The sequence below is a fragment of the Plodia interpunctella genome, chromosome 12, assembly GCF_027563975.2.
Source record: "Plodia interpunctella isolate USDA-ARS_2022_Savannah chromosome 12, ilPloInte3.2, whole genome shotgun sequence".
NCBI classification, from domain to species: domain Eukaryota; kingdom Metazoa; phylum Arthropoda; class Insecta; order Lepidoptera; family Pyralidae; genus Plodia; species Plodia interpunctella.
Window position 1 is genome coordinate 3,508,960 of NC_071305.1, and position 24,406 is coordinate 3,533,365.

Here is a 24,406-nt window from a genome sequence, read left to right on the forward strand (position 1 = left end):
TTTCGGCGGTCATGGAATTAGTAGCTGTACTCCGCACAACGAAGTACTTATTAAATTCATGGCGGCGGTAGTATCAATTTGGTTAGCTTGCTCTGCTCTCGACTGTACAGGCTCCTATCAGCCTCAGCAGCAAGGTTCAAACCTTTTGCAGCAGCAAGGTTCTTCTAATTAGCATTACTTTAGTACCAATAACGATTAAAATGAAACAAGCAATAATAAATACCTATACTATATTCTCATAACAAGCATTTTAACATCAATATATCAAATCTCGACATACATCTGCAATTTTTGCACTGCCAAGACATTCACCATCTTTATACAACACACCATATTGACCTTCGGTAATAGCTCTCAACTTTCTATCCAAATAAATGGTTAAACCTTCAGAATTATTAACTATTCTACAAGGAACTAAAGGTTTAGTATGTTGGAATCTAAATGAGCAATAAAGCATGTCTCCTCTTGACAATTCCTGTGGTTCATTATAAATCCAGTGTGGTTTTCTAGTGAAACATATATCATTCCTTATTGCAGGATGGTTCGTTCCAGCCACCTGTAAATAGAATTTGTGAATGTGATCAAATGATAAAAATGAATAATATACAATGTTGTTAATAAAGCTACAGATAACAGAATGCTGATACAAATGATTAATGTGAGTACAATTTGAAAAAAAAATCTGTGTATATTAGCCACATTTATGAGAAAGGCTATACAAATTTTTTTGTGCACATTGCATATCAGGCACACTAAAGCTAGTATAATAAAAGTATCAATAGGTAGTTACCACATAAATATTGTTGGTATCTAGATCTTTCTTGAAAATAAAGTAAGCATCCTTCCAATCAGCCAGGCAACACCTTTGACCCACTGTCCACTTGTGAAGACCACTGTGCTCCCCTACTATTTGTCCTGTGTCAATGTCTATAAAATTGCCTCTTTTTGTTTCTATGTACTGGAATGGCAAAAGAATGCAAATTATTTTTATTAATATTTCTATTCATAAAAATATTTGTTTCATAAAATTCAAATAAGCCTGTTTCACCTCTTCAATAAAATCCTGAAATCTTTTCTTCCCTATAAAACATATGCCAGTGCTGTCCTTTTTGGTAGCTACATTTAGAAGCCCTTCACTCTTGGCTATTTCCCTTACTTGGCTTTTTAGTAGATTAGCAAGAGGGAACATACATCTCCTCAAAGAAAATTGTTTTACTTGCGAAAGGAAAAATGTTTGGTCTTTGAATTTATCCTTAGGTTGCAATAATCGAACTCCTGAAAATGTGAAAGTAGGTAAATAGCCAATTAATTTATAAGTCGATTTTATGGAATCAGATGGAATCAACAGCGGGAAAATAATTTTGTAAGTTGTTTTGATTTACCTAGGTGAAAACTTATGGAATCATATAAATACTTATGGAAATGAATATACCTTCATTTTCTGAATATTGTTCTAAAAATGGACCAAAGGATGTGTTAGCATAGTGGCCAGTAGCAATAGCGTCAAGTCCTAAATTGTTCCTGCAATGTTCGAAAAAACTATCAAACTTAATGTATCTATTGCAAAGTATGTCCGGATTTGGAGTTAGACCACTCTCATATTCCTTCAACAACACTGTGAATACCTCATTCCAATATTCTTTTATAAAATAAACTCTATGCATAGGGATATCCAGCTTACGGCAAACAAATGTCGCATCCTCAAAATCTTTCTCATCCGAACAAAATCCACTTTCATAATTGCTGTCCCAGTTTCTCATAAATACTCCCTCGACATGATATCCTGTAAAATAAAAAAACTCGTGGAAATTACACATACTTTTCTAATATAAATATATTTTTACTTTTAAAAACCTCAAGTCTTCTCAGGTCTCAGTATCACATACCTGCTCTTTTGAGCAGTAGTGCAGCAACAGCACTATCTACTCCGCCAGATATACCTAGTGCTATTCTTTTGAACATTATGCATATCTAAAGGAAATGGAACAGTTTAAATTAACAGAAAAAAAACCTTAAAATCATTTATTAATAGGTAATAGGTACATATTATTTATAACCTCATTAACGCATTTCGCTCATATTTCGCTAGCCATACAGACGTTTTGCCATGTTTTGACATTGACATAAATTTTTGACAAAGATACCTATACGTAGGCAGCAAGGATAATATGAATTAGAAAGCCCCGCACGCGGGTCCGTATATATCTCTGGCCTATGGCAAGCAAGGATTACAAGTTTACAACACAAATAACACCAACACCATAATAGTAGATACCCACTAAAGATAAGTATTAGAACATGTATGATGCCCATGGAGGGTTCTAATACTTCGCCTCGCTCAGGCTAGTTAGACGTAATTCCGCCTTCAGCACGCTTGGGTAGACGTATACAGAGGGAAGACCTTTTGTTGGTCCGTGGGGGTCCTCCCCTACACTACCTACCTAACCTACTCTACACTACCTACTTAACCTACTCTACACTACCTACCTAACCTTCTCCTCTAAAACACTAATATTTAAGACTGGCAGCTACTGTAATGCAACTGGCAACATTGACACTGACACAGTGAGTTGACAAGTTTATTGTTTAGGTTATTTTCCTGCCGAAATAGATTTTCGGATTTTTGCAGTTTACTCATAATTTTAAAGAAATTAAACAATGTCTAATATCAATCTGCAATGCTTGTTAGGGATTCAATGCAATGATTTTGTAATGATAGCGGCTGATCAAACTAACAGCCACAGTATTATGGTGATGAAAGATGGTGAGTTGCATTTTAATTTTTTAGCTTGTATCACAGCACAGATAAATCTTATTTTAATCAACTCTTTATTTTCTGTTTCAGATGAAGAGAAAATCTATAAGATCTCTGATAGATTGGTGATGGGTGTTATTGGAGATTCTGGCGATACAAACCAGTTTGCCGAGTACATTGCTAAGAACATTCAGTTGTATAAAATGCGCAACGGCTATGAACTAGGACCCACTGCTGCGGCTAATTTCACTCGCCGTAACCTTGCAGAGTATTTGAGAAGCAGTGTAAGTATTACACATGTAGTAAAAATTCCAATTTATGCACAATTTGGACCATAAATTAATGGTGTCATCCACCATTTTAGCTGTTGTTGTATTTGCTCGTGATTTACCAGCTCTAAATAAACAATCTTTGTCGAATACCTATTCGACAAAGATTAGGGTGTTTATTTGTAGTATAATTATTATTTATCTTCTCTAAGTATATATTAAAGGTAACAACAGCTTAAATGTTGGATGACTGAATTTGTTTTGTAGAAAAAAATGGCTTATTACATTACTAAACCTGTGGTATAATTTGATACTTAGATTACAAAAAGTAATAAAGTCCAACATTTATCTTAGGGCCCCAGTTGTTTATTTGCACTTATAGAAGGATGTTACTATTCATATAAAATTATTATAATAAAAAATCCTAAGTTGTTATCTGTTGTATGTGATAAATAAATCTATTTCCTTTCCCTAGACTCCCTATTTTGTCAACCTGTTGATGGGAGGGTATGACAAGGAAAATGGTCCGGAACTATATTTTATGGACTACCTGGCATCCAGTGTGAAAGTGCCTTTCTGTGCGCATGGCTTTGGTGGATACCTCAGTTTAAGTATCATGGACAGATATCACAAGAAGGGTATGACTTATAACAGTTTTTTTCATTTACAAAGTAGTATCAGCATTTTACATGTGAAAGTGTGTGAAAGTAGGCAGACAACAGACTTTTAAATTTTTAATATAAATCATTATATATTAAAACAAAAAACTTTAAGCTAAAATATGTTTTGTCACTATTCCACCTTATAATATTTGAAATTCACAGAAAGAGACAAAAGATAATTTTTCTGAAATTATGAAGTATAAAAAAATTGTGAATATGATGTAATTATGTGTTATCACATAATTACTTCATATTGATACCTGCTTGTTAAGAAATCAATAATTAAAAAAAAATAAAGTTTCATGCATAAAGATTACATATAATACATCAATATTAGAAAATTATTAAATGCAAGTCTATTATAATTTTTAGATGCAACTGAGGAGGAAGCATACGAAATTCTCAAACTGTGTGTGAAGGAAGTCCACAAGAGGTTGTTTGTCAGTCTGCCCAACTTCCAAGTCACAGTGGTCAACAGAGACGGCATCAAAGTACTACCGCCCATCAATTCTGCATTGGTGAAGTAGTTTTTTTTTAATATAAGCATAAATAAAGTTTCTTTTATATAAATGATACTTTTATTTAGCATCATCCTTAGAGAATATTTTATTTTTTATCCCGTGTGTGAACAACAACAATTACCGGGTGGTGGTTTAATATGACAATTTGATCTCATTATCTTCAGTTCTGTTATTATTATAAGCTCCGTTGGACATTTACTCAAATTGCATTATCATGACATAGTTTCCGCGCGCCACGAAAGACTCAGGCAATGTGGAACTACGTTATTAACTTTATTAATTTGAGAAATATCATATATCATTTAAAATTTGAGGTGGAAAAGTCCCTGTTTTATATTAGACTGTCTAATTTGTAAAGAAATGCTTTGACTATAAAAAAAAATATTGGCTATGTTTCTATATTCACAAAAAAGATTCTCGATATGGACTGTAGTACCCCGTCAGTGGGTGATTGCCCAAGATTGATTTTTGACTTGTGGTCCCTCCCATTTTGTCCCGCGAACTAGGGTTCGTGGTCCCCCCAGTGAGACTACCAGTCATAGGTTCGACCAGTAGAACTTTGCGATCAGTCCACGGGAAATAAGGATCTTTCAGGTCGCGGATTCTAGGGACTTGCAGCGACATTTTAGTATCCACACCATAAATAAAACAGTTTAAATAACTTATACAGATTTCAATATAATGTAGCTTATAAAACAGTAATTTTTCGCTTAAATCTAAAACCACTATCCCCCAGATTTCCCTCGGTCGGGGCTCGATGCTGGTGCGGCGTCCTGATTCTCAACCTGAGAATTATTCGCGTTCTCATTGTCACCACCATTATCACCCTCATTGTCTGAATTTTCTGAGGAAAAAATCACATAATTAAAGTTTCATAATATTAAATTAATCATAATTAAAGTTTCATTATAGACATCAAATAGCTAAGAGTACAGTAGTTTGAAATCTATAGTACAGCCAACAGCACATCAAGTTACGCGACGGGTTGGCTTTGCGTGTACCTACCAGAAAACATATACATAGTATATGCTGAATCACAGAACAATATAAAAAGAACAGAAAACTCAAATGACAACAAAAGTTAACTATGCATTATTTTGTATAATTTTACCTTTTTTATCTGCTGGCATATCTTCTGTTCTGTTGGCCACTTGGAAATGATATTCCAATTCATCAAAATCAAAAACTTGATCTGTTGGCAACAAGCATGGTAGGTAGGCAGGAAATGTTGGCTTGCAAGCTATCACTGAAAACAAAGAGAACAGATAGACAAACATTGAATGATAAACCTAGGGGAAAATATATAGAGAAGAAGACTACAGATGAAATGAAACAATCCGAGGTGGATCAAGTAAATAGGAAGGTAATGGGTATTTCAGGGTAAAGGTCTTTTGACTGGCAGTGGGAGAATTTCAATTTAAAAATTGTGATCAGAGACAGTGCAACACATTCTCTGATGTTAATGTGCATTTAACAGATAAATGACGAGCAATTCGTTTTATTTATGGGCTTCCTTGCGAGAATTATTCAAATCGATAAATATTATGACTGTTGCATCTCAGTACATCTTCGACGTACTTATTTTTGTTAAATCTAACTTACACCTGTATAAAACATTGAGCGATGTTAACAGTGTAGTCACTCGTAATAGGCATAAACTTTGTATGAACAGATTCCGACTTAAAAAGGTTAGGCGGTCTTTCGTGGGTCAAAGTGTAAAATTGTTTAATAAACTCCCTGTAGAGGCTATTAACTTGCCAATGCCAAAATTTAAATCATATATTAAAAATGCTTTAATGGCTAATGCTTATTACACGATTAGCGACTATTTAAATGATAAAAAACCTTGGACCCTTCCTAAAACTTCCACCTATCACACTTGATTTTAATTTTTTTATTATTATTTATATATTTTCTTGACATGTTTATTACATATATTTTGACATTTACTTGTAAAACATATACGTGATTTGTGATCTTCAAGTGTCTGAAAGTAACATAGGTATCTATTATGTTAGATTATGGAGATCGAGTATGTCATGCACATTCAAATGGTCAAACCGGTCTATTGTGGTTGAGCTTCGCGATGGCTGACTCACGCGTCAACTCGTGAACGGGTGCTGCCGGGGAACTGGTTAGCTCGATATTTTATTAAAAGTTTTTTTTTTTGTTTGGTTAATTATACATATATATATAAGTATATATATTTTCCTTTCATCAGCACTTGATCACAATCATAATATGTTTCAATATACCTTTTGACCATGTACTTTATTATGTACTTACATGTTATATTACTGATAAAAAATTATACATAAATTGATATTTAAAAAATGGTAAGCCCTTCTGGCATAATAGGGACCAACACTGTTTGAATGAGTTTCTTTCGGCATTTCTTCTCAGCAGTAGTCGTTCCGAAATGCTAGTAGTTTGTAGCTTTGGTAAACATCATTTAATTTAGATTATGACGTGAAAAAGTGCCTGTGAAGGCCTAATTTCTGAATAAATGATTTGATTTTGATAGTGAGTAAACTTACAAGGATAAACTTGATTATCTTCCGTGTTGAAAAGGTTGTGTGTTTCACTTGTTTTTGCTAAGAACTTAGTGAGAGCTTTCTCTATATCCCTTTTCTGGGTGGCTGCCTTTTCTCTGATGGCTTCATATTCTGTTACTGGTTGTTTGTGTGTCTGTAAAAAAATAATGGTGTGCCTATGTGAAAATTGGAATACTGCCTTTTTTTTAAAAAAAATTGGCTGAAATTTACCTTCATTATTAAAATCTAGTTTTAAGATATTTTCATAGTTTCAGTTTTCTTTATAACACAAAATCTGGAGAATGCAGAAATTTTACTCATGGAATAGCAATACTCACTGGTGTTCTAATATAAGCATGAGGATCTGGTAGTGGCGGAAGGTGGAATGGTATATGAGGGGCGTGTTTAGCTTTAGATCCTGCCGAGAGCATTGCGGGTGTCCTTGGTGCTGGAGCTTGTTGTAGTGGTTGTATGACATGTCTGTTTGGTCGTGCTGCATACTGTTCAAGGCCTTGAAGACTAATTCCTGTAAAAAATTTTAGGCTCATTTCTGAACATAGTAAAAAAAGCATAAGCAAGAAACAATTTAATTTTTCTTATTTTGTTTTAGATTACTTAGAAAAGCAGCATCAACATTTTTTATTTAATGAATTCTAAAATTAATTAATTAATAGTAAATTGATATTGAACATTGTTAATGTCTGTCATGAATGCAAAACACTAGGTTAAGTTTTTAATATGTTAAATGTGTTTTTTTTGTGTTTATGTGCCTGAATAAATAAATCCTTGTTGAGTGAGACAGAACTAAATAATGTTTTGTCCCCTTACCCATGTTTATTAGGCCCATCATCACATCACCAAGCACAGGCTCCACTCTCCCAGCAAGCTCACAGTATCCTTTAGCAGAGTTTCCTACTTCTGTGAAAACTGCAATAAAAAATATGAACGAATTACCTACAATAGATTAGATTAACTTTTAAATACACAAGTCCTTGTGAAATACTTACAGCATTGCAACATTTCGGTAAGTGTTTCTAGAGACATTTTATCGGCTGAATCAAATCCAGTCTCTAAAAGAACAGTTGAAACAGCAATGTTAAGCACCCGACGTCGAGCATCTGTGACGGACTCCACTTTTTCCACATTTTCCATCATCTTTCAATGGTTGATTAGAATTAAATATACAACATTTAATCTGTGTTGTACCTGTAACGAGGGATAGATTGATAAAAAATTGCAAAATAAGATATTACGAAAACCAGCCACCAATAACACGAAGGTAGAACCTTTGGGTCAAACTTTGAGTAGAACAGAACAATCAATGGACAGATTGGACAGAAAGAGGATAAGAATGACAATTGGATGAGTTTTTTTTTTTAAGCTGAAGTCAAATACCACCTACGGCCTATTCATTTTTTGAGTGTTTACTTGGGCGTCCAAATAGATCTATGTTTCATAGCCTCGAAGACATCTAAAAGTAAATGTTTTTTGTGTTTGTGTCATTGTCAAAAATAGGATTTTCTATCTGTCACTGTCAATCTATGGCATTTTAAATTAAATGCGTAAGCAGGCAGAAAGAAAGAAAGAGCACAAAACTTATTCTATTGTGAAATCTGAGTCTGAGTTCAATTCATGTTAGGTAATTTCAAAATAATATTCACGTTTGCAAGTGCTAATAAAGTGACTCCAAAATATATGTTCTACGCCAAGGAATATTGTGTTAGGTAATAATGAAATCTTTACTTTACCAGCATTCACTTTAGAGATTTCGATTTGGAATAGTTTATATTTGTGTGCCCTCTTGAATTTGTTCCTATATTGATCATATAAACCGAGGCTTTCACACCACCAGCATCCGTCAAATCAGCTTTGCAAGATATAAATAGGTATAGCTAGTATTGAGGATATAATAATAGGAATAGTGTTGTGGCATGTGGTCCCGCCCTAGAATGGGATATCCCGTATCTTCCCGTGGATATCGTATAAGACGACTAAGGGACACATAACCTTAACACTAATCGGCAACAATGGCATTACTTAATGGTTAATATTTTACCTGAACCCTAAACTTTGTGCCTCACCGCCGCAAAGGTAACTGGGAACATGTAAAGATGAGAGAAAGACAGAGTGAATATTAAGGATATTTTATATATGTTATGAATAGAACTTAATTTTTAAATGTTATTGTTTTTCAGATAAATATTGTACAAAAGCGACTCTCACATTATAAACATGGTGAAAGTATATGCCCTTTTAGTGCTGTATAAAGGCATCAACAATGCTTCAATACTCAAATCTGCATATGACTTGCAGAGCTTTAGTTTCTTCCAAAGAAGTTCTGTTCAGGAATTCATGACATTTGTCAGTAAAACCATGGTGGAAAGGACCCAGCAGGCATCAAGACAATCTGTTAAAGAAGGTGAATACATGTTACAAGTGTATGTGAGAGCAGATAATTTGGCAGGAGTATTGATTTCAGACCATGAATATCCAAATAGAGTGGCTCATACACTGATTACAAAAACTTTAGATGAATTCTCGGCTTTAGTTCCTGCAGCTAATTGGGTGACAGCAAATGAGAACACAGTAGATTTCCCTGCCTTACACCAACATTTGGCCAAATACCAAAACCCGAGGGAAGCAGATGCTTTGACCAAGATCCAGAATGATCTGGATGAGACAAAGATAATATTACATGACACTATAAAGGCTGTGTTAGAGAGAGGAGAGAAGTTGGATGATTTGGTGGAGAAGTCTAACAGCCTCTCAATGCACAGTAAAGCATTTTACAAGACTGCGCGTAAGACAAACAGTTGCTGCTCTTATTGAGTCAATGGGAGTGACTCTGACTGGGCATATTATAACCACTGAAGGAATTTACGATACTGTTTCTTGATTAATGTATTTATGTGAAGTTCAGACCTGCTGAGAACATGTGATGGCTGAAAAAGCTGAATCTTTTAAAGTATTACATATGTACTGCATTTAAGTTGGATGTTTCCTCTTTCTGCTGTTATTTACGAACAGGCAAGGCAATAAGTATGAGGAACTTTTATTTTGTTTTCATCTTTGTTGGACAATAATATGGAATCATTTAGTGCCTTTTTCCTGCTCCAAGACCAATATAAAGTTTGTAAAATTTGAACTACAAAAGTAGTACTGCAGCAAGCTATCAATAACGATCAGCCCCATTAAGTAGTAATATAGTGCCACATTCTTTTGTGGGAACTCTGTTGCTGTTATAATGCCTGTTGAGCTGAGATTAAATTCAAATGAATGAAATTACCATTTTCCGTTACAAGGAATGTTTATGATTACATTGAATGTTTTTTTGGTATTGGACAGCCTCACATATTTACTATAATAATTAGGTAGGAGTGGGACAACATTATTTCCTTAATGGATTATTATTTTATTTTATATTTGTAAAACAGTATCCGAAAACTTTTGTTAACTTAGGGTGTTTATAGTCTCATATTACTTTTGTATAGCAAACAAGATTATAGATTAAAATAAAAATAAGGGTGTTTGCTGTGTTAAGTATGCCGCAACCTATTCTGCATGTTTCAGTTATTGAAATTAGGCTATTTAATAGAATACTGACTCACACATACTCGAAATATCAGTCATCTATTTCTGTCACACACAAGATTTTGTGAATAAGACAGCCAGATTCCACATAATCAATAAACACAGCATATCCCCATAAATAATTTAATTAAGATAGATCAGCTATGGTAGTTAGGCTATTTAATAGAATACTGACTCACACATACTCGAAATATCAGTCATCTATTTCTGTCACACACAAGATTTTGTGAATAAGACAGCCAGATTCCACATAATCAATAAACACAGCATATCCCCATAAATAATTTAATTAAGATAGATCAGCTATGGTAGTTAGGCTATTTAATAGAATACTGACTCACACATACTCGAAATATGCATGAGTTATGTTTTGTTTGATTTCATGAGAAATATTAAAACGGAACAAATATTATATAACTCTGTTGTCGCTCTGTTAAAAGGCCTAATACAATACTTTTATGTATTAGGATTGGGACATAAATTATAATGAATTAAATATATTTTGAGTATACAAATATATCTATTTGTGTGTTTGACTGTAATATTGTAATGCTATAATATTGCTCCAATTTGATGATGTGTGCGCGAGTATATCAAGATGCCATGCCGCCGATCACTGTGTTGTATAAATATTTGATGGCATGTCAAAACTGCCAAAGAATATAGTTATAAAATCGATGGAGTGTATTTATTTTGACTTTGATTTATGTAAATCGTCATTACAAAAAAGATACACTCCGATATTTGAATATTTGCCAATCGTCATCACAAAAAAAATGGTTTTGTCTGTTATTGTTCATAAATTTGGAGTAGGTGTCTCATTTACCTATGTTTTTTCAATTTTTATGAATGCCGAGATGTTCACAAAACAAATAATTAAGTATTATATGTTTGTTATTTACGTCTGGACCAGAGGCAATCTTTGATATACGATTCTTATTGGATTACTAATTTTAATGCCATGCCTAAAATGTATACTTAGCAGTATTGAAACAGGCAATAGCTAGTAGGTAAATTAGTAAATTCTTAGTATGAGAGCTAGAAATCTGTGTTCATTGCTTGCCTGGTGGCTTGTATGCTTTAGTGAAAAAATATTCTGTAAAGTGTATTATTAAAATAATATTTAGTTAGGCGCCATTGGACCGCAATAGTTTTGAACCAACCACACACATGCAAGTTAACTACAACTTGATTAGTGTATAATTTTTATGACGACATGAATTGCGAACGAGTACAAATAAGTTCATCAGAATTGGTTACTAACAAAGATTTTAATACAGTTTTCAATCTCTGGTCTGGTTACGAAAGATAGTTTCGATGGCGGCCGGAAGGCTACTGGCCGGAAGGACGGGAAGTATTATATAAATCTATGCCGAACATCACATAGTTTGGATTGATAAGAGTTTGTATAAAGTCAGATTAGGAAGGTAAAAAAATAACTAAATTAAGACTAGTAACGCACGATCAGATTAAGCAGGCGCCGAAAAAGCGATAAAAAGTAATAAGCTTTCGATAGCGCTATCGATATTCTAGATGTTTTTCAACTGCCGATATTCAAACAATCGATTATTCAGCAACACTAAGCGGAATCGCGTTTCTAGCCTATCAAAATGGAAGCATATTGCGGTCTCTTGTTTTGTGTCCTATATGGCGTTATGTCCTATATAAAAGTATTCGATATTGGAAGATTGGTGTTAAATATTAATTAAAATAACCTGTTAAACATTCCTGCAATAGAGCAGTATGTGTACATTGTTGTATGGTGAAAATTAACTGATTTATTGAAGTTTCGAAATGTGTCTTTTAAAAAAAAGAGTTGATAATAATGTATATTATTGCTTCAGGTGTATTCGTGAAATAAATCGATATTTACTGTTGAAACAATTTTATTAATTTATATAAAAATCTGAGTTTTAAATTTTCGAAATTTTTCGAAAATTAATAAACACAGATTCTGCTGGGAATCTAAAACGTTCCACGCCCAACAAAAAAGTTTATCGCATTCAATGTGCCTACAAAATACAAAATAAAGGGCCCGATCAAATTAAAATTCCTGGTGGGAGAACGTTTGCTCAATTGCTGTATCTCCTAATCGGCATGGCGTAGACCATTTGTGATGAATTTGGTCACACATTATATCAGTCCTTACATATGAAATTGGCGTGTGGTATAGGAGGAACAAAAAGTCGAATATTTTTTGATATAATATATTTATTTCATCAAAGTTATTATCTTATGCACTTTTGCCATCTTATAGGTAGTTCATTGATTCCTTTACTAAAAAAACCATTCGGACGGGAATCAATAAAATCTTTGAAGGCGGTTTGGACTGCCCTATCGGAGTTGAATTTTTTCCCTTGGAAGAAGTTAGCCAAATTTCGAAAAAAATGGTAATCTGTTGGAGCAAGGTCAGAGGAGTACGGTGGATGTCTTAGACATTCCAATTGAAGCTCCTCTAATTTGGTAGCCGTCTGTTGTGCAGTGTGTAGTCTAGCGTTGTCGTGAAGCAGCAGTGGCGTGGAGCGATTGACCAGCCTCGATTGTTTAGCAGCTAGCTATTCCATCATAGTTTGATGTCTGCTGTAATTGTCTGGCCAGATTTGAGAAAACTAATGAATGACACCGGCACTAGTCTACCAAAAGCTTACAAGTAACTTTTTTTGGGTCAATTTTCGCTTGGGGCTATATTTGGCTGGCTGGCCAGGGTCCAGCCATTGCAATGAGCGTTTCCGATTATCGTAGAGAATCCACTTTTCATCACAAATCATTTGATTTAAAAACCATTATTATGCCGGTTAAGTAATGTAACGCAGCAGTCGACATGCGTTTGCCGGTTTGCTTCACTCAATTCGTGACCTTTAAAGTTTCTTAATCTTCCCAATTTGCTTCAGTGGATTCAAATAGTTTTATCACTAGCACCGAAGCCTGTGACCGAAGATGTGGTTTGTGATGGATCCTCTTCCACCCTAGTTGATAATGAAGAATTGAAGGCTATTCCTTCAATTCTTCATTATCAACTAGGGTATCCGGCCTTCCACGGGGCTTGTTCTGCAGGTCGAAATTTCTAGAACGAAAACGTTGGAACCAAAAATGCACTGTGTTTTCTGTTGCTACACGTCCGCCATACACATCACACCCTTTGAGCCGTTTCCACAGCACTGGTGGAACTCGTACTCGTAAATAACGCGATATTTCAAGTTTCATTTTGTAAATTGAGTGACGCAAAAAGAAAAATCAGAAGAAAAAAACAAATGAATGACGGTTAACGAAACACATGAGTAAATAGCTGTATAAATTTGAATTTGCAATTCTTAACCAAATATTATCTTATACGAGGGCTGCTATTTATGTATCCGGAATAACAAAATTAAACAAACATATATTATTACATATGGTTTTATTGTTTCTCGAAGTATTCTCCGCGATGATCTATGCACTTCTGCATACGATGAAACCAATTTTCAAAGCACTTTTTCCATTCTGATTGAGGTATGTCCAAAACGTGTGTTTTGAACGCATCAACGGCCTCTTCGCGGCTCGAAAAACGTTGACCACGTAATTTATTTTTAATGTTTGGAAATAAATAAAAATCATTGGGTGCCAGGTCGGGGCTGTACGGCGGATGACCCGTCAATTCAATCTTTTGACCCTCCAAAAAATTATTTGTTTCAGCCGATTTGTGGCAGCTAGCATTGTCGTGATGAAGTATGATTCTGCGTTGTGGGTTGTTCTTTCGTATTTTTTCAAAGACTTCTGGCAAACAAATGGTGGTGTACCATTCAGAATTAACCGTCCTACTATTCTCTAGTGGCACTGTAGCTACATGTCCGTTGATACCAAAAAAACAAGCGACCATTTGCTTTAAAGTGCTTCTCGCACGAACAACTTTTGTTGGATTCGGTTTATCTTGAAAGACCCACACCGTTGACTGCTGTTTAGTTTCAGGGTCATAAGCATAGATCCAGGTTTCGTCACCTGTGTAGATATTATAAACAGCTTTTGACGTGCCACGGTTGTATTTTTTTATCATTTTCTTACACCAGTCGACACGAGCCTGTTTTTGATCTACGCTCAAGTTGTGCGGAATCCAACGCGAACAAATTTTTTTAACAATTAAATGTTCGTGTAATATCGCGTGTATACTCGTCATACTAATGCCCAGAGACGCCTCTATCTCGCGGTATGTAACATGACGATCTTGCATTACTAATTGTCGCACAGCATCAATACATATTTTGTTGTACCACTACCGATTTAGGACGACCCTCCTTAATTTCATCCGTGAGCATAGACCGTCCACGTTGAAATTCCTTAAACCAATAATACACAGTGGTTTTCGATGGTGCTTCATCTCCAAAAGTTAAAATCAGTTGTTCGATGCACTGTTTTTGAGTTAATCCACGCCGAAAATCATAATAAATCATCGCGCGAAAATGTTCACGAGTTAAATCCATGGCAATGAAGACAAGCTATTTTCAAAATTGGCGCCAATTGAAAAAAACAAATGACAGGGACATGAAAAATATTTATTCTCTAGCCGAAGAGTTCTATTTTCAAATGTTGTAATTACTTTTTAAATATTCTAGAATTATTGGCCAGTTCCGGATACATAAATAGCAGCCTAGTATTAGAGGTACCTCTATATGAAATTGGCGATTTGTTGTACTGGCCAATTTAATCACAAATTTCTCCTTTTCTCACAGGAAGACAGTTTTATTGGGTATGTATACCAAATTACATAACTCTAGTACTAATAGTTTTTGAGCTAGACCGAGACAGACAGACGAACATGGCGAAACTAAAAGAGGTATTTATATGTAGAACGGAACCCTAGAAAATGAATAAATGGAATTTGGTAAACAGGTAATTTAAACCTCACCTACCTTGTATTGTGTGTGCATACAGTATAACAGGGTTTACTTTCACAACATAATAGGGTAATGATCTGGTATGTAGATAAATAAAAGGCAGGTTGAAATAAAAATACATATATTAATTACATCAATATTCAATTACAGCCAACATAACTATGTAGGTTACAATAATAAAAATATACCTATATAATTTCAATTGAAACAAAATAAATAATAAAAACAAGGTATTTTTTTTCTTATTAGTAAAACCTATTTCTAAAAATCATTGACTACAAGAAGTTTGCATCTGCGGAATACCAGGTAACATTCTTTAAAACAATCCACCTACAAGCAAGGAGAGCTCACTTATAGTAATATTATTATGGAATTTACTCATTAATTCTATAATTAATTAATAATGAGTAGTAGTGGCGACCTCACCTGCACATTGTACATCACTCGAAAATTTATACCTATTATAAAACCCATAAATATAAAAACTATAAATACTTAAAAAAACGTTAATAGGATGTTTGTAGTTTTTTTATTATTAATACTATCATTGGGGCTCTGCTGTCAAACGGCCACGGTTCTATATGGCAGAGTGAAATACTAACAATTACCTAGTACCTATATATTGTTAGTATACCAAGCTTAATTTCTTGGCCGTCATGAATGATAGTGAAAATAGAGAATGTATCGAGGCAACAGGGTGACTTTGTGAAAGTCAATGTCGCATTTCTATAGTAATTTTTATTTCAATAAGAACGACTTTTTAGACGCGATATTAATGTTAGCAGAAACGGCATCCTGGACTGCGCTCGCGCACCTCGTGTTTCGAAAGCTATAACAGAGCTAATTGAGGCAGTAATCAACTGTAATGTCATTGAAATAAGGGAGATTCTTTTCACCTAGATACTAGGCAGTAGATAAACATATGAAACATATATTTTGAAGTGTGCAGAGGCAGTCGCCACTCGTATAACCTAAATAGAAGGGAAATGGTTTTACACAGTTACAGAATAATAGAATCTTTTGCTGCTAAATTTTTGGCATCAAGCAATGGAAAAGAAAAATAGTTAAGAACTCAAGCTTTGGAATAGATGACCAGTGAGATTGTGATGATTTGTAGATTTTATGTTATTATTTAACGCAATTGAACTGCCACTCCGAATTTACAATATATCACTCGACAACACATTATGTCGAATCACCATTTGATTATACGGGAAACACAAAAATTCACATGTTTTCCTACAAGAACACGATATACATATATCGACATACATACATAGATACCTAAGTAGATGGTTTACACGTGACCATCCTACGAATAGGTATCTCGAGTGAATTGTGAGCGATATTCTAATTGGCAGTTACCAGATATTTATATTCTGCAATTGTATAGAAGCGATTTGCGTCAAAATATAAATGATTTTTTTATACACCAGCCAAATTTCTGATTTACAAATTGAAATTCTTCTGAAATTACAAATTTGAAGTTGTTGTATTCCATATTACTGAGCAAATTGTATTTATATGGCCGGCGTTTTAAAAAAAAATCATCATTAGGTACTAACTTTCTGTTTTAATGATTTTCTGCATCTTCATAAAGTTCGAACTTTAACGATTAGATCTGTTGTCTCAAACAACATGAATTTGCAGTATTGTATCTCACTGGTAAGATAACAATGTAGCATTAAAAATGCTAAAAACAAAAAGTATGTATTTACAAAAAAGTGTCAACTAAAAGACAGACAACGAAATTGAGAGATACATTGTAAGAAATAGAATAGTGAAGGTAAAAGTTCTACTGAAAGACAAATTGCAAACATATAAATGCCCTCTATTTTCCACGCGGGAATTAACTTTAAATATATTCTCCATTTCAATTTTTCCCGCTACTTAAAAATTATGGTTCTAATGATAATAAAGAGATTTCACTATTAGAGTCATACAATATATCTCTTCATCCAACACCCAAGTGTTTTACATCTATGCTCTAATATTACATTTAAAATATGTTAAATGTTCCCTTTGTTATTTTTTCAATAAGTGTAAACCATTGAATCTCTTACGTCAAACAAAATTGATTTCTTCATTTTCAAATTGACTGGGTACAGAAAATTCAACTCAAAATGCTCCACCTTCGCAAAATCAGTCTTCCCGAAAAGTACTGAGACAAGATCATTATGACAATTTCATAGAATGAAATTACAGTACAGGCCGAAATGCAATAAATCAATTCCTTCGAAGGCAGGGTGTAAAGTTTATTATCCTCGACATTATCATACATAATACATATAAACGTTCAAAAACCTACCATTGATATATTGACTGAATGCACAGGTATTAAGCGCATGATTATCTAAACGTAGACAGGGGCTCTATAGGGTCAGAGAAGCTAAGAGAATCTCGCGACTACTAACAATTATTTTTATCAAACGATTCACACTTGTGAGGCAAATACAATCAAGATATTAAAATACATATTAATGATCTCTGGTTACATAAAAATGATCAAAAATTTCCTCCATAAAATTTTGGAGACTAGGCCCCGTGCTTCACGATATTGATGCTGTTTGCATAATTTAATACTCTTACGTAATAAAAGAATAATTTAATATAGACTCTACTTTGATAACAATGTAACAATTAAAAATAATTGTAATTATAAATGCCTTTTCACGTAGCCAAATAGAAACTTAATTGTTAAATAAATCATACCAGCCACTCAGAAACGCATCAGACACACTTTCTCGACGCTTCTACCGAAATGACAACTAAGACATAGCTTTACGAAGCAAGTATATGTATAGTATACATATTGCTTTACATAAGTAATTATGCTTCTCCACCCGACATGATTCTCTTAACCTACTTACACATTATAAAAGGCATCCTTTGATACAAATTATTCATCATCGAAATCAAATTACAGCAAATCATTTGTAATCTTGACAAGAAAAGAATATCTACTATGAAATCACGACACAAGCAACGTAACTGTTCAATCGGCGATCACTAAACACAAATTACAGTTTACATAAAATGGCCACCGGTCACACATTACGTCTCATACCCGGGAACTTTGTACTAATTTAGGGTTTGGGTGACACTACGACTTTTATATAACCGACTGCACCATCGGTATCAAATATCCATCCGCCGATGACACGTTTGGTGTTCATTCTATTTTCAAATCCGCTGTCCGTGACAGATGTTTGTTCGAGTAGTTATCCAGATTTTGTTTTTTATTTTCGATTCACTTGTTTGGGACGTAAATCTTTTTGGATCGGAAGTCGTAGACCTTGCGGCAGAAGAGGACGAGCTCGGGGGAGACGGTGGCGGGTAGTTTGGAGTCATTGGGCGCCAGGGCCGCGCTCATCTCGCTGGCCGGCATCGGCGGCACGATAGAGGGCGCCACTTTGATACCTTCTTCCGTTGCTTTTAGCCGTTTCCTGTAGCTGTAACAAGGAGTAAGATTAACTTTAATACAAAAAACATAGGTAGTAAGTAGTTACGCTGTGCAGTATGAATTAAACGCACGCAGTGTTTATTAAATTTAGAAATGTTTTAGACTAGGCCAACCCGTACACTACTGCTACCATCACATTTTTATCAATTTTATAGCGACCAAATTGCGAAAATTAAAAAATCCTTGTCGTAAATTGTGACTCACAAGGAACTTTGAACTTTTTTAGTTTCCAGACTGTAGTTTTTAGATTCCATTATACCAAATATAGTCACAAATTGTGACTATATTTTGTTTAATGGAATGTATAATGAATGAAATATAATTCTATCTAATAAAATAATTTGTTTAGAAGAATATAGTATTATATAATTTTCGTTCGTTGTTAAATTCATATATTTTATTTATGTGGTTGTTAGGTGTGTGTTGGGGATAGTGAGTAGAGAGCGCCCTTAAAACCAGTTGAAATTACTTAAGAAATATATTATATAGTTAAAAAAGTGATCTTACCGGCAGTACTCGTTATATCTGAGCACATAGCACTTGTCTTCGATGCAGGCCACGGAGTTGGCGTCGCGGTGCCGCGACGCGAACACCTCGTCCGGCGCGTCCGCCGGCTGTCTGCCGTGGTCCGTGTGCTCAGGCCGGTAGTACCACACCAGCGACACCATCATCTCTCCTGGGGAACAAAGCAGAACAGAATGTCATATGATCCGTAACGTCATAATATGTAACTTGATATTATAGGTATTATAGGCAATTATTCGGATATATGAAGATTATATCAAAACAAATTGTTATGCAGCCCTAGTCTGAATTGTTCGACTGATTTTACTCCCTCTCTGATGTTTTCGAGCAAATATATCTTGCGTCCTTCCACTTTATGCGGCGATCTTTCCCATTATTATGAGACCTATACATAGTTAAGAGATACGATAGAGCACAACAGTTACTGACCGTCATCCGGGTTCTCCCACAGACTGGCGACCCTGGCGACGAAGGGCTGCGCGCGCGCCAGCGAGGCGCGCAGCAGCACGCAGTCGCCGCGCGACACGCTGTCGCCGCTCGCGTGCGTCATGCGCGACCAGCACCGCGCCGTGCGGTCTAGCCGGGAGTCATTCTGCCAGAGTAAATATACTCGTGTTTTAACAGTCACTAAGAGGGAAATGGGTGAAATGGTACCAGAATGTGAAATTCAATTACCCATCTAGTGCTTGCGCTGGTGTCCCTAAAACAAGTCTCAAACTTACTTTGAGGCTAACTCAATCTGTATGATTTGTCCCAATATACATATTTATTTATTTACAGCTTAAGTTTTCATCATGTATAGGTGTGTAATAAGTGCTTGCTTACTTTATGTCTAATATGATAGATATAATTCATGTATAAGAGTAAAGTTTCTAAAACGTTTTATAAAAAAATAAAATATAGCACTTACATTGAGGTAGACTTTGGATATATAATGATCTCCGTCGAAGCTCCATCCATTGCTCCAGCGGGGCGGCGGCCGGTCCTCCAGCGCCGGCAGACAGGGCGGCAGCGGCAGCCGGCGCGCGCGCCGCGCATGCGCGCTGTGTCGCCGGCGCCGCGCGCGCCGAGCGTTCCCCCCGCTCAGCGGACTAGGACTCGCACACGCGTCTTCAGCAACCAACACGGCATCGTCCGTTTTTATCGCTGGCCTCTTCGATACTAACAACTTCACCACCTTTTCCACATTTTTACTCTTCTGTTCCCCAGTTAATTTGCAACGTTTCTGTCGCTCTATTTTTGCAATATCCGCAGGTTTCTCTTCCTCATCGTCAAAATCTTTAGCATCACTATCTCGCCTTTCTATACTCTCTACTACTCGACCCTCGACGGTGACTTCAATTTCTTGTATAGTTTCCGTTTTCTTTGATGACTTGGAAACTTTAGCCTTGACTTTGTCTATGAGACTACTATCGACTGCAGCATTGTCATCACTTGTGTTTTTTATACTATCACTGATACTAGGCATGGATGAATCCACAGAGTCCGTTGTAACAATAGCACTGGGTTTTTCTGCAATGGAGCACTTAGTTACTGCTTTCCGATCCTCCTTGAGGTTCGCTTTTGCGGTGGGCGACTTTAATACTGATTTTGAATTGTGCGTTATCTTAGAATCTATTTTGTCTACTTTCGCGCTCTTGTACGCTAGCTTCTTTCCTAGGAGTTGACTCACGGCCGCAATCGTGTTCGGCCGGACGCCGTTGGAGGTAGCAGTCTCAACAACAACGTTGTTGTTGATATTCAATGTTTTTTTACTACAATTCTGCACGATATTCTCATTCGGATTTGGTAGGAACAATTCTGCAGGATTCAGTTCAGTATCTGAAGCGTATCCTTTTGAATCAGCCCTATCGATACTGTTTTTTCTTATTAAATTATCAAGGAGAAGTGCACTTTTCGTTTTCGGTTTCACATGTAACGGTTCCTCCGGTACAGCTGCTACATTCTTCAGTCTCGGATCTTCTTCCACCTGTTCCAAGAGGAGTTTCTTCGCTCTAGGACCATTTGTTGTACTTTCTAATTTTCGTTTCACTGTTTTCTTCTCTGTCGTCGGAGTTTTAGGTGTCCTCTTGATTGGAGACGCTCTCTTTTTGGGTTCCTTGGTAATTGTTTCCGTTCGAACGTCAGTCTGTTCTCCAGACACTTTTCTCCGTTTTTGCAACTTCACGTGTTCCCCGATGCCATTTGTTTTACAGCTTTCTTCTAACTGGGTATCCTTCATATCTATCTCTAACTTAGGTCTCGAATATCGCCGCTTCACAGCTTTAGCAGCATCAGCGGCTTCCAGTGTCTCTAAGACCGCCGTGCAGTTGTGTTCCCTCAGCGCCAGCGCATCGGGCTTTCGTGATAAAGCGTTGGTAGGACCCTCATTTTCTTTTTTGATGTCAACAAGAGGAGTTGATCTTTCGTCGGAGGATGATAGGTCAATGGGTGCGCAGAGAGGAGGGGATATTTCTAAAACATCATCGTCAGCGTCGCTGTTATGGGCTGAGGGTTGCGGTGCTGTCAATAGGAGGCCAGCGGTGTCGTCTCCGGCGAGGGACCGGCGCGCCATGTCTTTGCCGAGACGTGCGCGGCGCGGGGCCACGGGCGGGGGCTGGGGGGCGCAGACGCCGGCGGAGCCCCGGGCGGGGGAGGGCGGACCCAGCGCCTCGGCGGGGCCGGGCATGTCGCAGCGCCGTATATCGCGAGCCTCGTACAGCTCCCGTTTGGGCGACGCGCCGCCGATGGCTGGCAGCGGGCACGGCCGCGGGGCGTCCGCTGCAGCCGGTGGTTCAGGCTCTAACGGCGGGTCCTAGAAAGCAACATTGGGTTTCAATGGCAATCAAACAAATCTAGCTACCTACTCAGAGTTCCTCAACACTTGTGAAACACAATGTGTAGGCCATCAGATATTTTATCATCAAATGTCCTTAAAATGATAATTGATTTTTGGACTGAATAAATGGAGACAAATATGTAAAAACTAAAACTATAATAACTAAAAAAAGCAACGAATAATTACCTTCCCGCTACCGTGCGTGTCGGGCACGTCGAGCGCGCACGCCCGCACCTTCGCTCGGAAGGCGCCCCCGGGCGGCGCAAGCGCAGAGACGTCGGCTGGGCCGCCACCGGCTGGGGCTTTACCAGTAGCGGGCCCAATAAGGACGTTTTTTGGACACGTGTTCAAGGGGCATGGGCATTGCCTGTATTCTGTAACAACAGCGAAAGTAGGTACCTATTTAGTATGTAGTTTTTTAAACTTTAAACAAATCTACTTATGTGTATTATCGAGCACATGTACCTTTTTCAATTTAATTAATATGTTATGGACCAGGGGATTAATTAGAACATTATTATTAATGCCCGGCTACTTTGAATATGGCAAAGCTATTTCGGGCAACATAAATTATTACAATCATTTAAAAGCTTTGTTTTAATAAGAAGTTTCTACGTTTATTAATTAAATTAACGATAGTAATATGAATTATTTCATTGTTATATTACCAGAGCGGATTATGGCCAGAGACCTACATAACATCAAAACTCTTTAAAAGGCCTTCAAAGTACCGGACTATATTCTATGAATTTCTAAGGAGGTAAGTACTTTATAATATAATAAATAATGATTTCATTAATATAAATAATTCCCGCTCGAGTGATGAAACTTTTCATCTCATGAAATTAATTTTAAGTCAAAAAATCTCATGAAATTAATTTTAAGTAAAAAATTGTTATGCCTTTTACGACTATCTAGCGACATCTAGTGTCAAGTAGTCCCCTTTACCTAATCTTTATTTTTTAATGAACTACCGTAATTTTATATTATGAGCAAGTAGTATAATTCGTTTCACTTTAAATGAGGTTTACTTACCCACGTATGGTATCCTCTGCGGTGAGTGTTGGTAACACGGCGGGGTTCCGAAGTACTGCGGCGGGGGGTACGGCTCGCTGCCGACGCCTACCATCTGAAATACACAGCGTTATATCAGGAAAACCGCTATCTAAATCCTAATGATACATCTTGTTACTGCTTAATGGATATCCGTTATATGGTGGGTTGCACCAGTCAACTTTGACGTAAACTTTAACCTGCGCACCGCTGACATTCAGATAAAATGATGTGCTTCGCGGTTTTCTACGCAGATTAAAGTTAACGTCAATGTTGACTGGTGCAATGCAACCGACACATAATGTTTAGATTTGAATGTCTCATTTGTTGGTTATAGAACGAACGAATATAGTAACGGGAATGTATAACGACGGACGAATGTATTCTTTATTTGTGAGGGTGACGTTTCAATGAAGTTGCACACTACCTGTCTTAAATTCTATAGACGTAGAAGTTGCTTTGTATACAAATTGCTTTGGATCGTTTATTTTATGTTTGTCTATAGTCCTACCAGTCAAACTATTGGGTAGTAGCAACAAATAGCTCAGCAGTATATTATAAGCTTTAAAAACATTAAGATATAAAAGATGCGAAGAAGTGTGTGTGCTTCCGCCCTAGAATAGAACCACTCTTAGTCTAGGCAGCTGATAGGCAACAATAGCATTCCCTAGTGCCTGGGTGTAAAATCACAGCCGAAGCCGAAAAATGCAAGGTAATTTACGCTGAGCCCAGGCTTCGCGGTGGAGAGAGATATTTGCTATGTTATCTGTTTAGCAAATAATCTTCTTACTAAATATATTTAAATTATCGACTTAGCATTTCTTAAAATAGGATTTTGCCAAACTTTTCGTGAACATGTTCGTTACCTGGGCATCGGGCTGTGGGGGCGGCATGTGGTAAGGCCCTGGAGGTCTGTAGTACCGTCCGTAGCATAGCTCCGCCGGGTAATAGCCACCGTATTGCTGCAGGACCTGCAATATACCATCAGGTCAGTAGGTTCAATTCATTCAGTTCATAATAATCCATACCGTATTACTGGACCTGTAATAATCCATCTGTAGGTTCGATTAAAATCATTCATTTATTCCAATTAATAATGGTATGAAGGTAGAGGTTTGGTTACTATCGCGCTTTATAGTGTTTGAAATTGACAGAAACAAAGAAAACATATTTTAGCCTCAAGTATGTTTTAACATCTTTAAGGATAACATGGTAACATCTCTGAAGTGAAACGTATAACCTAAGAGAGATGAAAATGGTGAGGAAATAGGGCGCGTTGCCCTAACGACACAGACCCATCTCGTGTGGTTTCTGCTTACCGGCACTTCAGGACTCCAAATTAATAAA

General features: G+C 36.5%; 5 protein-coding genes across 9 annotated transcripts in view; 2 read left to right on the forward strand and 3 right to left on the reverse strand.

Moving 5' to 3' along the window:
- Positions 1 to 213: 213 nt before the first annotated feature.
- On the reverse strand, positions 214 to 2,107 carry LOC128674297 (uncharacterized protein). 2 transcript variants are annotated; one of them, XM_053752785.2, is made up of 5 exons: positions 1,887 to 2,107; positions 1,433 to 1,783; positions 1,049 to 1,275; positions 791 to 958; positions 214 to 556 (listed from the first exon to the last, which is right to left on the reverse strand). In XM_053752785.2, exons 1-5 carry the CDS (start codon positions 1,960 to 1,962, stop codon positions 257 to 259), a joined length of 1,122 nt encoding a protein of 373 aa, XP_053608760.1. In that variant the 5' UTR covers positions 1,963 to 2,107; the 3' UTR covers positions 214 to 256. The 2 variants fall into 2 exon arrangements, with proteins under 2 accessions (XP_053608760.1, XP_053608761.1); XM_053752786.2 differs by having other exon boundaries at positions 1,682 to 1,783; positions 1,887 to 2,106.
- A 451-nt stretch (positions 2,108 to 2,558) lies between these two features.
- On the forward strand, positions 2,559 to 4,256 carry Prosbeta4 (Proteasome beta4 subunit). Its single transcript, XM_053752790.1, has 4 exons — positions 2,559 to 2,764; positions 2,846 to 3,039; positions 3,500 to 3,662; positions 4,059 to 4,256. The coding sequence occupies exons 1-4, from the start codon at positions 2,659 to 2,661 to the stop codon at positions 4,211 to 4,213; spliced, it is 618 nt and encodes a 205-aa protein (XP_053608765.1). The 5' UTR covers positions 2,559 to 2,658; the 3' UTR covers positions 4,214 to 4,256.
- Positions 4,257 to 4,865: 609 nt separating this feature from the next.
- On the reverse strand, positions 4,866 to 8,216 carry Taf8 (TBP-associated factor 8). 3 transcript variants are annotated; one of them, XM_053752788.1, is made up of 7 exons: positions 8,144 to 8,216; positions 7,749 to 7,947; positions 7,570 to 7,668; positions 7,080 to 7,267; positions 6,745 to 6,895; positions 5,319 to 5,453; positions 4,866 to 5,051 (listed from the first exon to the last, which is right to left on the reverse strand). In XM_053752788.1, exons 2-7 carry the CDS (start codon positions 7,894 to 7,896, stop codon positions 4,933 to 4,935), a joined length of 840 nt encoding a protein of 279 aa, XP_053608763.1. In that variant the 5' UTR covers positions 7,897 to 7,947; positions 8,144 to 8,216; the 3' UTR covers positions 4,866 to 4,932. The 3 variants fall into 3 exon arrangements, with proteins under 3 accessions (XP_053608763.1, XP_053608762.1, XP_064292348.1); XM_053752787.1 differs by having other exon boundaries at positions 8,028 to 8,171; XM_064436278.1 differs by lacking the exon at positions 8,144 to 8,216 and having other exon boundaries at positions 7,749 to 8,069.
- A 71-nt stretch (positions 8,217 to 8,287) lies between these two features.
- Positions 8,288 to 12,216, forward strand: Ykt6 (YKT6 v-SNARE). The gene is made up of 2 exons (XM_053752789.1): positions 8,288 to 8,465; positions 8,937 to 12,216. Exon 2 carries the CDS (start codon positions 8,974 to 8,976, stop codon positions 9,568 to 9,570), a length of 597 nt encoding a protein of 198 aa, XP_053608764.1. The 5' UTR covers positions 8,288 to 8,465; positions 8,937 to 8,973; the 3' UTR covers positions 9,571 to 12,216.
- Positions 12,217 to 15,304: 3,088 nt separating this feature from the next.
- Positions 15,305 to 24,406, reverse strand: part of Hers (Histone gene-specific Epigenetic Repressor in late S phase) — a 154,303-nt gene continuing 145,201 nt past the window's right edge. For both annotated transcript variants that reach the window (XM_053752784.2, XM_053752783.2), the window contains exons 6-12: positions 23,926 to 24,030; positions 23,042 to 23,135; positions 22,193 to 22,380; positions 20,099 to 21,982; positions 19,618 to 19,780; positions 19,171 to 19,339; positions 15,305 to 18,652 (exon numbers count right to left, since the gene is read on the reverse strand). In XM_053752784.2, the coding sequence (XP_053608759.1) occupies positions 18,451 to 18,652; positions 19,171 to 19,339; positions 19,618 to 19,780; positions 20,099 to 21,982; positions 22,193 to 22,380; positions 23,042 to 23,135; positions 23,926 to 24,030 (2,805 nt within the window). In that variant the 3' untranslated portion in view covers positions 15,305 to 18,450. The remainder of the gene's footprint in view (positions 18,653 to 19,170; positions 19,340 to 19,617; positions 19,781 to 20,098; positions 21,983 to 22,192; positions 22,381 to 23,041; positions 23,136 to 23,925; positions 24,031 to 24,406) is intronic.

Coding starts and splice junctions, on each gene's coding strand:
- LOC128674297 (XM_053752785.2), bottom strand. CDS start 1,962: ATGTTCAAAAGAATAGCACTAGGTATATCTGGCGGAGTAGATAGTGCT. Junction 1,784..1,886: donor ACTACTGCTCAAAAGAGCAG/GTATGTGATACT, acceptor TTTATTTTACAG/GATATCATGTCGAGGGAGTA. Junction 1,276..1,432: donor ACAATATTCAGAAAATGAAG/GTATATTCATTT, acceptor TCACATTTTCAG/GAGTTCGATTATTGCAACCT.
- Prosbeta4 (XM_053752790.1), top strand. CDS start 2,659: ATGTCTAATATCAATCTGCAATGCTTGTTAGGGATTCAATGCAATGAT. Junction 2,765..2,845: donor TATTATGGTGATGAAAGATG/GTGAGTTGCATT, acceptor TTTCTGTTTCAG/ATGAAGAGAAAATCTATAAG. Junction 3,663..4,058: donor GGACAGATATCACAAGAAGG/GTATGACTTATA, acceptor TATAATTTTTAG/ATGCAACTGAGGAGGAAGCA.
- Ykt6 (XM_053752789.1), top strand. CDS start 8,974: ATGGTGAAAGTATATGCCCTTTTAGTGCTGTATAAAGGCATCAACAAT.
- Taf8 (XM_053752788.1), bottom strand. CDS start 7,896: ATGATGGAAAATGTGGAAAAAGTGGAGTCCGTCACAGATGCTCGACGT. Junction 5,454..6,744: donor AGATAATCAAGTTTATCCTT/GTAAGTTTACTC, acceptor CTTTGTTTTCAG/TGATAGCTTGCAAGCCAACA. Junction 5,052..5,318: donor TATGCCAGCAGATAAAAAAG/GTAAAATTATAC, acceptor TTTTTTCCTCAG/AAAATTCAGACAATGAGGGT.